The sequence below is a fragment of the Mus caroli genome, unplaced genomic scaffold, assembly GCF_978045245.1.
Source record: "Mus caroli unplaced genomic scaffold, Mus_caroli_1 scaffold_4, whole genome shotgun sequence".
Taxonomy (NCBI): Eukaryota; Metazoa; Chordata; class Mammalia; order Rodentia; family Muridae; genus Mus; species Mus caroli.
In genome coordinates, this window is record NW_028227259.1 from 90052176 (window position 1) to 90065230 (window position 13055).

Here is a 13055-nt window from a genome sequence, read left to right on the forward strand (position 1 = left end):
TTGGCAAATCCAGAAATATGCTATGTAACAAAATAGAAAAATTGCAAGAAATCTGCATGTGATGGGAAAGCACAAAACAAGGAAAAGAAGACAATGTCGGGTTAGGAATGCTATTCCAATCTCTCACCCCTTGCCTTCTCTCTGAAATAAATATTCAGTTTAACTCATTATGTATTGGTCCTTGCCAGATCTTCTACAAAGTATCACATACACAACCATGAAATACATTATTCACACTACCGAATTTTATTTATTTTATACAATTTACCTCAGACAACCCTGTCATTTGTAACTTCTTGAAAGCAGAAATACTGAAACTCTTTTAATCTTACATCTTTTCTCACTCTTCAAAAGGAGCCAATCAACCTTAAGGAACTGTATCTAATAAGCTAATACAAACTGGGTATGTAGTATCTCTCAGTTTGTAAAAACTACATATTCATGAATTTCATTATTTCTTTAAACTTTCCTGCTCGAAATGAGATAATTAAAATATGGATGAAAAGGGAAAATATTACTTTTCTGTGGCTACACAACTGTAGACTCCTACTATATCCACAAATTGTTTTAACAGTGTTACTATATACTATCTTTCTCTATGAATTTTTCATCCTCTTTTAGCCATCTTCTCAACACATGCCCTTCTCATACATTTTTTAAAAGAAGAAAATAATGCAGTTTTATTATTTTGGAAGGAGAAAATAATGCAGACTGTCCACTTAGTCTATGCATCTATCCAGACATTTTGGTAAAACATAAATTTTGTCAAAAAATTCCTCTAAACACTTCCAAGCTGAAATGCTTAGTATAATGTACAAAAGATTATCAATATATATATACTGAGCATTGGTAGAGGCTGTTCATTTGGTAATATTTCTTGATACAGAAACATGAAGGCCTGAGTTTATATACCAGCACTCACACTGAAAATATTTATGAATATGACCACATATGTCAGTAACCCCTAAACTTTTGTAAACCAGAGTGTTGCCAGAGCTCATTGTTCAGAGAAAGTGTTCATTGACAAAGGGATAAGGCAGAGGGTGACAGCAGCAAAGCAAATGTCATCTTCTAGATTCTGTCATAAATGGGCACATACTTTGACACATGAGCACACATGCCAACACAAACACACACATGCATGCAGACATGGAATTAAGAACTTTGGCATCCCTAACATCTCTCTCTTATCTCCCACCTCTCATATTGACCTACACTCCCACACTCACAGTACTTTACATGGTATATTAGAACATGATATATTTGTTCTGATTTCTAACATGGGCACAATTTTCATTCCAGTGATTGTTTCCCAAAAGAACTGATATTTTTTTGCCTATACGATTTTTGGTGCCAGGCAGTGGTGGTGCACGTCTTTAATCCCAGTACTCGGGAGGTAGAGGCAGGCAGATTTCTGAGTTCGAGACCAGCCTGGTCTACAGAGTGAGTTCCAGGACAGCCAGGGCTACACAGAGAAACCCTGTCTCGAAAAACCAAAAAAAAAAAAGATTTTCAGAAGATCATTCAAGTAAAACCTATCTAGTCTACCCTATTTCTGTATTTGCCTGCATACATCATTCCAGTGGTAATCTCTTTTCGAAGCCAGTATTTGATGAAACCCATGAAGAGTAAAGCATAAACATCATAGAAAAAGACAAAAACTATTTGACTTAGGGACTATCTGTGGATGCAGTGATGCTATCAAGATACATGTTGTGAATAAACAGCAGTTGAAGGTACTCTCAAAATAGCTTAGTCTCTAGTAAGCACTAGTTGGAGAATATATGTACTTAAGAAAAAAAAAACGTATAGACGTTGGCCTATATAACAGAAGGCTAATGAAAAAATGTAATTTCTCCCAGATACATTGGCACAAAACTGAAATTTCTAGGGAAATTTTATTCTTGTGTTAGTTCTAAACAAGGTTTAGTTTTACTTGTCAATCCAATTTATTTGTCAAAGCCTTTATTCATATGATCGAAAGCTTAAGCTCATAGAATTAACAAATTACTCTAATAATTCTACCACCTGTGCTTGTTCAAAAATACTCTTTCCTTTTAGCATATGATAAAACTAGTATATTGCTACACAGACTTCAAATTATAGATAGACGTACAGAATTAAAGGACTTACTAGAAGCCTTGCTTATATTCAAATGACAAAAGAAAAATGGCTACATACCTAAAGCTTTAGTATAATAGGAATCCCACTGCTTCCAAAGAGTTTCAAACATGTAGTCCTGCATTCGGTACGAAATGAAGTTTCTTACTCGGTCAGTGAAGGACATCTGGTCTGTGAGTTCTGACAGAATTGCAGGTACATAGGAAGGAGGGAATGGGACCTTTCCACAATGCTTTTCCACTGTGGAGGCAGGGGAAAACCGCAAGGAATAGATAAATGGAATTCCCAGTTTTAAAGCCACGATGTCACCACAAGGAAATACTGGGTCTGATAATAGTACTTCGAACTTTTCTTTCTGCAGCTTGGCCATCAGCTTTTCATTCTTAAGAACGCCATCACAGATAGCTCTGGACACCAAGTGGAACTCCTCAATGACTTTGGCCATTTCCTTATAGAAAGTCCATATAGTTGAAGGAGATGGCCTGTTTTCCAGCCATGTCAAAACAAAGTCCTTGATCACACTTTCAATTTTTTCCTTGCCAAAGGGCACTGGATATATTTCGAATGTCAGAGATGGGCTGATGGATGATGGTGTGATGAAAAGGGCCCCGGAGGCCACAAGGACAGTCACATTATGCTCTTTTCTTAGGAGTTCATCTATTATGATCTTAACATTTAGCCAGTGACTGCCTTCCATGGGCCAGATGAGAATGTTCCCACCAAGACTCATTCCTAGAAAGCTTATCTGAAGAGAACAGAGCAAAATGTTCTTCAACATGACTGATTTGATGTAGACTTCTTAAAATGTGGAACAAATTTCTCTACTTTCCTAGAAAAAAAAAGAAATACAAAAATATGACTCACTTTTTACTTAAATAATATTTTAGTAATCCTTTCTCTTCCATAAGTTATTAGCAGCAATAGATTCATATTTAATGGAATCAGGCTAAAAGTAAGCTATTATGATTTTCAGTGTGATTCCTACTTTTTTTTTTTTTTTTTTTTTTTGAGACAGGGTTTCTCTGTATAGTCCTAGCTGTCCTGGAACTCACTTTGTATACCAGGCTGACCTCGAACTCAGAAATCCACCTGCCTCTGCCTCCCAAGTGCTGGGATTAAAGGTGTGCACTACCACGCCCCAATTGTGATTCCTACTTTTTATTCCTTCTGAATTTGATCTTTTGACCCCTTTTTGTATACCCTATTTGTTGATATTTTGTCCTTAAACTGATCCAAGTCTTTGTACTCATCAGTGCTAACTTTAAGGCTAGATAATGTCAGTAGGAAAGTGCCAGAATCTACTCAGATATGTAAGGACTTTAACAGTGATATTTACTTACTTATTTGTTTGTTTGTTTATCTATCTGTTTATTTATTTATTTATTTATCTATTTATTTATTTTAGTAAGTCCATATAATTGCATTACTGGTGATAAAGCTTTTGTTTTAATGACATAATCATATAAGTTTAGGACAAAAGCATAATATTAAAGTAAATACATGTGGTGCATTGAATTATATTCATTAATGCTTCACCAACACATTTGAGAAATCATTTTGTCAGTTACTGACTGAGGAAATATAAGTAAGCAAATAAAATATTCACTGAAAGATATGTAATGTGTGATAAATGATGCTCTGGAAATAGGCTCTACTTGAAGAGATTTGCTTATTCAAGAACAATCTAAATTATCCCGAAAAACAAGCTTACCCAGACTAGTGACAACTGTCTTAGGTATAAAGTCAGCCTTTAATACTTGCTAACAGTTGATAATATAAAAGACCCTGGAGAGTGCTTGGCATATATTAATCTCATTTTTTTTCTTTTGTCATTTTCAACAAATTTGATCTAAATGGAAAATTTTATTTCACTTTCATGTTTTGTCTGCTGATGTCAGCCTCATCCACAGCTACATAATCTTTAAAATAGCTATAATATTTCACTAGACTGGCCAATTGATTGTGATTCTCTTTATTTATGTAATTTTTAGCAAGAAGTCAGTCCCAGTTTCATATAATATCTTCTAGTTATTTTTTACTTATTGGGTAAAATGCTTTTTCCAAAAATTAATGCAAAGTATGTTTTTCACATTTATTTTATACTAAATAAAATTTAAGAATTAATTACATAAAATGTGTTACTACATACAATATATAATTATATAATATAGAATTGATACTTATACAATCATATGTACAGCCTGTATGAATACATAAAAAAGCTATATTTATTAATTAACCGATATTGTGTCAATGTAATCTGTTCTTCTTAGAATCCTTCTGTTTTTTTCTTTTTAATTTAAATTAATTTTTTAATTTATTCACTTTATATCTCTCTCACTGCCCCCCTCCTGGTCACCCGTCCTACAATCCTTCCCCCTTTCCTCTTCCTTTCTCTTTTGAGGGTGTAGTGAGCCCCCTGGGTCTTCTCACACCCTGACACTTCAAGTCTCTGCTAGGGTAGGTGTTTCTTCTCCCACTGAGTCCAGACAAGGCAGCCCAGCTTGTAGTACATATTCCCTGTAGAAGCAACTGCTTTGGGGATTCTCCCCACTGCTCAGGAGATGTGAGAGCTACTATTGCTTTGAGATAGAATGACGTATGTCACCATTTTGCATCCATTCAGGATAAGGACTGCTCCCAGGATATTGTTTTCGAGGAAGGATTACTGAGGAGCTGAGGATAGCTATGGCCTCAAGGAGGTCCTGATTTTCAGCTTTATTTGTGTTCTGAGATACTTGGTGTGTGAAATTAGCAGGGTATGCAAGAGTGATCAATATAATGCCAAAACATAAACTTTGATGTTCATATACACATTTCAGGAATATGGCAAATATTAAGAAATTTCTCTAATTGTGAAGGTAAGTTTTAAATTAATGAATTAAATTGGAGACTAAACCAGAAATTGCACTGATAAATATGTAAAAAAAATTAAAAGTAAATATTGCCACAAACAAGAGGAGAGCATGCTGTTTTATTTGTTCTGACCTGAAGCTCATTGTAAACCTAAATTTATCTAAAAGGATACAATTGAGTATAGTGGTATATGCTTACAATTCCAGTACTAAGAGACTAGAGTGGGATTATCCTAGGTCAAAGCCAGCCTTGACACTGTCTAAAATAAATAAAATAAAATAAGACAAGAAAAGGCCTATTACAGTGCAATAGCAAACCTAAAACAATGGTTACTGTGCTTATGGCATCTGGCATGTGCAAGAAATGTTAATATAATTAAAAAGAAGATGCAATATTCAAATTTTATTCTAGGCAATGACAATAAAGAAAGTACTTTGAGGATTTTCTCTCTGAGTGATTATGCATAGCATTTACTGGAGTAGGTCACCCCTTTTACACCTGAGATTTCTACATAGAAATTGTATTCATTTCTCAGTTTAATTATTCTGCATGAAGTATATTACATTCATATTTGAAACATAAAAAATTAAAATTGACTACAAACTTGACAAAAGAAAATGCCGCAGTGTGCTGACACTGTACTCTATTGTGCAGGTGCGTCATGAGGACTGCACAGTGGGCCTTTGTGAGACTCACCTGCTTTTTGACATAAGTTCATGTGAGCCTTACAAATCATGTTATGCTTCCCTAACAAAGGAGCAAGTTAAAGCTCTGTTGCAAATAGCTAGGGATTTGAGATAATTCCTCAAACAAGCCAAATTAAATGAACTTTCCTCTTACACATCTATTTTACAGCTATAAATCAATCTGAAAGGCACAAACTCAATAGTAAAAACAAACAACCAAAAAAAAAACCCCAAAATAAAAACTTAAATAAACCCAAAATAAACAAAAAAGGTTAGGTTATTTCTGGATGTAGCATTTTTCAAGATGAAGCAGTTTAAAAAACATACTCTTCAGTTTCAGCCCAAAACCTTGTCATTGTTGATTCTTCAAAAACAACAACAACAACAACAACTGTGGAACAAGTCCAAAATATATTACACAGTATAAGAAGAGGATTTAATATAATATTTTTAAAAAAAAAGACTAACAAAAATTTCAGGTTATAAATCTCCTCCCCACAAGAAAAAAATTTTAAATCCATTTCTCTAAAAGGTCATTATCTATTTATTATTATGTTTATCAATCTCTTACCCAGTCTTCACAGCAGTGTTAGCAGGACTCATTTGCCAAAAAGAAAAAGTGGAATTTAAATAAAGTCTAGCTAGACAAGGGGATAGGTTGTGGAATATGATCTTGAAGGTAAAAAGATTAAATAAATCTGCTTACACCTAACCAACCTACCTATTACACTTTTTGTTGAAGGTATATCTTTCCATTTGTTCCTTTATAACTATTTACAATGAATGCAGCCTATGCTGTCTACTGTAAATACATTATGAAAATGACAGTGATTAGCAATCTTTGAATTATTATTAAGAATAATAGAATATTAATATTCTCAAAATCATGTAACATCACATCACAGTTTTTATAATTAGTTATAAGACTATTTCACTTGAAGAATCCCTACTGTATGAACCAATTAATTTTCTCAAACTTTATGATGATGATGGTGAGTGATGTTTCCTATCTCTAAAAAGATTATTAATTATTCACGTATTTTGATTTAGAAAAGATAACACATTTAACATGGTTTACATGCAGTTTTCTAAATATGTGATACTTATTTAATAACATATGCAGCTAAAACTGTCATCATTCACTGTTTTAGTTTTTATGCAAATCTGGCAGTAAATTTCATCCAGATTTAATGGGAAACAACTTTCTCTCTGAGAGAGAGAGAGACGTTCTTTCAAGATGATGTTGGAGGCAGAAAGGTAGAGTAGAGAAGCACATGCTTTCTTCAAGTTCAGCTGTGCATGGATTGCACACACCTGCTTCATGATGTTGCCAAGTCATGGGATGAGTTCAAGCTAGAATTTTCTATGGAAATGTTTCTTCACCGTTGAACTGCTAGTACACACTACTTTTCAACAAGACTAAATTCAAGAAAACATTCTCATGAGCAGTCAGATAAAAAAAAAAAAAACCCTCACTGTACACCTCTGTTCATCTGTTCATAGAAGACAGCATGAGAAAAAAAAATCAATTTCTTTATTCCCTACCTTTTGCATGGAAGATCTGTCAAAGTATATTCTGCATTTTTTAATACTCCCTGTTGTCAAATATAACACTGAAGTCAACACTTTGTTTCTTCCAAATATATGTGCATTTATTTGATTTATATTATTTCTAGCAATCATTCTACTATATTAGGGGAGCTATACTTAATAAGCTCATTTAGTGTCTATGCATCCTATCTATTCAGGAAAAAAATAGACACTTTGATTTTAAATGTTTTGATGATGTGGAGAGATGACTCAGTAGTTCAGAGTACTTGCTGCTCTTGTAGACAACCTGGGACTGGTACCCAGCACCACATGGCAAAATACAACCTTCTGTAACTCCAGCTCAAGCTCGGTGAAATCCAGATGCCCTTTTCTAACTTCAGCAAGCAGCAGGCACACATGTTATGTTCCACATACATAAAAGCAGGCAAAATACTCATTCATAAAATAAAAACAAACAGAAATCTTTTAAAAATAAGATGGGTGGTCTGGTTGGTTGATATTGTTCTTCCTATGGGGCTGCAAACCTCTTCATCTCCTTCAGTCCTTTCTCTAACTCCTCCATTGGAGACCCTGTGCTCAGTCCAATGGTTATCTTCAAGCATCTGCCCCTGTATTTGTCAGGCTCTGGCAGAGCCTCTCAGAAGACAATATTCAATTAAAAAATGTATTCTCTAAAAATAAAATTATATGATTTGAAGTATTAAAAAATAAGATGGGTTCCTCTACATTGATTTTCAATTCATATGTTATTCATCAGTGTTTAATAACTACATATAGAGAACTTGAGTGTCATTTTTATATGATTGGCTTCTTTATTATCTGTTGTTATGAAAAATTATACCAACATTAAAAGTTTTGAAGCAAAGGAAATCATTTCACACACTGTCAGTTGTGTGGTTGAGGGTGCTATGCTTGGTTAGGCATTTCTGATCACCACTTAGATATAATCCATATGGCTTAAAGTCTTGTTGGTCCCTCTGTGTTAAAGGTACACTAATCAGCTCCACAGAGATTGTCTGAAGTGCTCTCACTCAACCCAGTGAAGCTGTCATCTCCTTTTGCTTACTACATTCATGCTGTCATGAGAAGGCTCTCCATCCAATTGGTCCTTTAAATAATAAAAAAAGAATGAAGGCCTCATCACCTTCAAATATATTTAAAGAGAGACACAAATATTTTCTAATCATTTATTCTCTATGTAAAATTCTGATACTGTCTTGTGTAATAATACTAAATAATAGTTGAAAGACATGCATTTGCCTTCCATAAGAGCATTTCATTAAAATAAGATCATTGTAAAGCTTCCAAAAAAATCTATAATTATAGCTTCATCCAGAAAAAATACACAAGCTCAATTGTGTAGTTTTACTTGATAGCCAACACAATCTGATAAGGTACTGTGAACTTGAAGTTAGAGGTTATTGCTATTTAAACTTAATTTTATGAATGTATTATTAATAGATCATGCATATTAATAATGAAATGTAACTAACTTTTATGTACTTATATAATTTTAAGTTATATGAACTTTTTATTTTTAACAATTTTTATTTAGTAGTGTTCCTCATGGAAAGATGCATGTCTTTATGTGTATGTGGCTTGTTTTTATAAAATAAATCTATTCATGTATGTAAAATATCCAGTTATCTTGATTAATTTTTAAAAAATAAAATTATTTCTTTTCCTTTTTGAGATTGTAATAAAATCCCATAATTTCTCCTCCTATTTCCTTCCTCTGAACCTTCCCATATACACCTTTTCTTTTTCTTTTTCATTATACTTTTCTAAGACAATTTTTAAATGTAAATATATTTTTGTTATATGCCTCCCCTAAGTCCTTTCAGATCCTCTCCTTCTACCTTCCCACAAAGCTTTATGTTCTTTCTCAAGGAAAGGCCATCCAAAGACCATCCCACCATGCAATACATCCCATCCACAGACATGAAACCCCAACACTATTGCTGATGCCAACATGTGTTTGCAGACAGGAGCCTGGTATGGTTGTACTCTGAGAGGCTCTGCCAGAACCTGTCTAAGACAAATGCAGATACTCACAGAAAACCATTGTATTGAGTCCAGGACCCCAATGGAGGAGAGTTAGAGAATGAACTGAAGGAGCTGAAGGGGATTACAAACCCCATAGGAAGAATTACAATATCAACTAACCAGATCCCCCCGCACCAGAGTTCCCTGGGACTAAACCACCAACCAAAGAGTACACATGGGCCAGTCCATGGCTCCTGCTTCATATGTAGCAGAGGATGACCTCATCTGGTATAAATGGGAGGGGAGGCACTTGGTCCTGTGGAGGCTTGATGCCTCAGAGAAGGAGGTTGCTAGAGGAGTGAGACTGGAGTGGGTTGCTGGGTGGTAAAGTACCCTCTTAAAGACAAAGAGGGGGGGAAGGAGGGAGGGTTTATGGAGGAGAGACCAGGAAGGGGGATAACATTTAAAATGTAAACAAATAAAATAATTAATAATTTTTAAAAAGAAAATTAAATATAGATTTACATAACAGGGGGAAAATGAACAAACAAAAACCAAATACTACAATAAACCACCCAAAGTAAACAAAGCAACACCCAAACAGAAAAAAAAAGGAACTGTAAGGAAGTAAAATAAAACAGCACAGAGAGAGAGAGAGAGTGAGAGAGAGAGAGAAGCAGGCAGACACAGACACAGACACAGACACAGACACAGACACAGGCTAAGGAGCCCACAATAGGCTAGTCAACTACTGAGCATAAGGCTTCCCTTTGATATGTTGATATACTCAATATTGCTACATTGGAGAAAACAGATTTTTCCTTCTCCCAGTATCATTAAGTTTACTCCAAACCCTATGGTTTATATCTACAGCATCCACCTGGAGGCAGCACATCCCAAAGACAGATAAACAAAGACACTTCAAGTTCCATCTCTAGCAGGATACATGTTTGCATTATGACTTTAAATGTTCTTGTCCTTTTTCATGAGTCCTCACAAAAGTTCTGGAATGAGAAAGGAAAGACTACCTGAGTTGAAATTTTCTAGGGAACTGAAAGCTTCAATTATGGAAAATTCTACTAATCATACATTTCTTATTTCACTATTTTTTTATTATGAAAGTTATCGACAAAAGCATGAGCAGACATTATTAATCCTTTCTCCTTGTCATTGTTGAGAAACATGACCTACACTTAAAGAACTCTGCCTATACAGAAGAAATGAAGATACATTTGCTGATAAGATGGCTCCACAGGTAAAACTGCTTGCTGCTCAGACCAATAGTCTGAGTTCAGTCTCCAAGAACCACGTGGTAGAAGGAGAGAACTGACTCCCATAGTCTGTCTTCTGACCTGCATATATACACTATGTCCCCCACATATATAAATAAACAAATAAATGAATGATTTTTATTTGAAATTACTTTCTGTTGGAATTATTAGGTCGTTCTAATTACATTCATAAAGACAAAAGAAGTCACTCTGAAATCATGGGTGAAGACTCGGTCAAAAGAAAAATAAAAAATTAACATATCATTTTCTCAACTTTAATGGTGGTTTATTTTATTTAAGACTTTCAGTCTGGGAGATAAACAATGAAATAAATGTATGCTTTGGAAGGTGTGATTCAATTCAGCAAAGGGTGTAAAAAGATCAGGAAAAGGTAAACAGATTGGGAGGGTGTTTTAGGTGCAATCAGGAAAATATTAAATGAGTCATTTACATATCTGAGGGAAGACTGTCATAGCAGAGAGGGTGAATGGCTCTGAGGCAGGATCCCACTGAAAATGTGATAAGAACATTCGTGAGTCAGAAAGCGATGGGGATAACGAGGCAATAAGAGGTAAAAGGAGATGGCTTGGGCTCTCCTGTAGCCACTGAGAAAACATTGGTGTTGACTCCGGAAGAAGGGCAGTTTTAGGCAGGAGTTAACAATGAGATAGGAATTTCTGGTTTCTATACGGAGAGTAGATAATCGAGAGCACAGATAAAATCATAACCGACACTTTCTGCAACAACTAGAGTGTTTGGCAGTCTTTAGTCCCTTGGTAAATTCATGTGAATAGGTGGACATTTTATACACAAAAGAAAATGCTTCAAAGTTCAAAAGTTATTGGAAAGAATTCTGTTTTTTGTTTGTTTCATTTTCCTTAAACAACCATCATTTCCTCTCAAGGATGAGAAAGAGATCTTGAAACAATAAAGATTTGCTTGCAATGTATGAAAAAAATGAAGATGTTTAGAGGAATTTCCTAGAACCATATGAAAAATAGTAAAAACTTGTTCTAGTCATGATTGAGTGTGTGTGTGTGTGTGTGTGTGTGTGTTTGAATTTTAATGGCAGGTTTTTTAAAATTGGATATTTTCTTTATTTGCATTTCAAATGTTATCCCCTTTCTCAGTTTCTGCCCTTCCTGGAAACCCCCTACCCCATCCTCCCTCCCCCTGCTTTTATGAGGGTGTTTTTCCACCCACCCACCCACTCCCACCTGCCTGCCTTCAATTCCTCTATACTGGGGCATCTATGGAGCCTTCATAGGACCAAGGCCTCTCCTCCCATTGATGCATGACAGGGCTGTGCTCTGCTACATATATGGCTGGAGCTATGTGTACTCCTTTGTTGATGGCTTAGTCCCTGGGAGTCTTGGGAGTCTGGTTGGTTGATATTATTTTTCTTCCTACCAGGTTGCAAACTCCTTCAACTCCTTCAGTCCTTTCTCTAACTCCCCTATTGGGGGCCCCATTTAAATAATAATGACAGCCAAATCACATCTAAGAGACTAAGAACTTGGTACTGGGTCATTGAGGGTGAGTGCCTCAAGAGTTTGAATAGTCACCAAATGAGGACTGTTACTGAGGAGAGATGACCAGAAGTTATCCAGTCTACAGGGCTGGTACTTCAGTTGATGTTCCTGGAGAGCCACTGGTCATCAGGATTCTATGATGAAAGCATAGAGACATTGATGCTGGTTCATCAGCAACAGCAACAACAAGGCTAATCAACTCCACAGCAAGAATGCAGAAGGAGAGAAGAACTTCATTCTGAAACACCCTTTCAAAGAAATATAAACTGCAACCTCAATGTACCTCAAACTATTGGGATAGCCTTTCCTGTGTCAATCAAAGAATCAGAACAATTCTTCAGGGGAGGCTCCCTAATTTGTGGCATGTTGGCATTAAAACCAACTAAAGTCCCTTTGATCTCCTTTTGTTGTCGAATTGCTCTGGCTAGGACTTCAAGTACAATGTTGAATATGTATGGAGAAAGTGGACAGCCTTGTCTAGTCCCTGATTTTAGAGGGATTGCTTCAAGCTTCTCACCATTTACTTTGATGTTGGCTACTGGTTTGCTGTAGATTGCTTTTATCATGTTTAGGTATGGGCCTTGAATTCCTGATCTTTCCAAGACTTTTATCATGAATGGGTGTTGGATCTTGTCAAATGCTTTTTCCGCATCTAACAAGATGATCATGTGGTTTTTGTCTTTGAGTTTGTTTATATACTGGATTACATTGATGGATTTCCGAATATTGAACCATCCCTGCATCCCTGGGATGAAACCTAGTTGGTCAGGATGGATGATTGTTTTGATGTGTTCTTGGATTCGGTTAGCAAGAACTTTATTGAGGATTTTTGCATCAATATTCATACGGGATATTGGTCTGAAGTTTCAACAAATGGTGCTGGCACAACTGGTTGTTAACATGTAGAAGAATGTGAATCAATCCATTCCTATCTCCTTGTACTAAGGTCAAGTCTATGTGGATCAAGGAACTTCACATAAAACCAGAGACACTGAAACTTATAGAGGAGAAAGTGGGGAAAAGCCTAGAAGATATGGGGACAGGGGAAAAAT

General features: G+C 35.5%; 1 protein-coding gene across 2 annotated transcripts in view; it reads right to left on the minus strand.

Moving 5' to 3' along the window:
• The window catches only part of LOC110294338 (UDP-glucuronosyltransferase 2A1), a 32632-nt gene extending 26268 nt beyond the window's left edge, over positions 1 to 6364 (minus strand). For both annotated transcript variants that reach the window (XM_021162498.2, XM_085836823.1), the window contains exons 1-2: positions 6235 to 6364; positions 2182 to 2950 (exon numbers count right to left, since the gene is read on the minus strand). In XM_021162498.2, coding sequence (XP_021018157.1) covers positions 2182 to 2899 — 718 coding nt within the window. In that variant the 5' untranslated portion in view covers positions 2900 to 2950; positions 6235 to 6364. The remainder of the gene's footprint in view (positions 1 to 2181; positions 2951 to 6234) is intronic.
• Positions 6365 to 13055: the final 6691 nt, after the last annotated feature.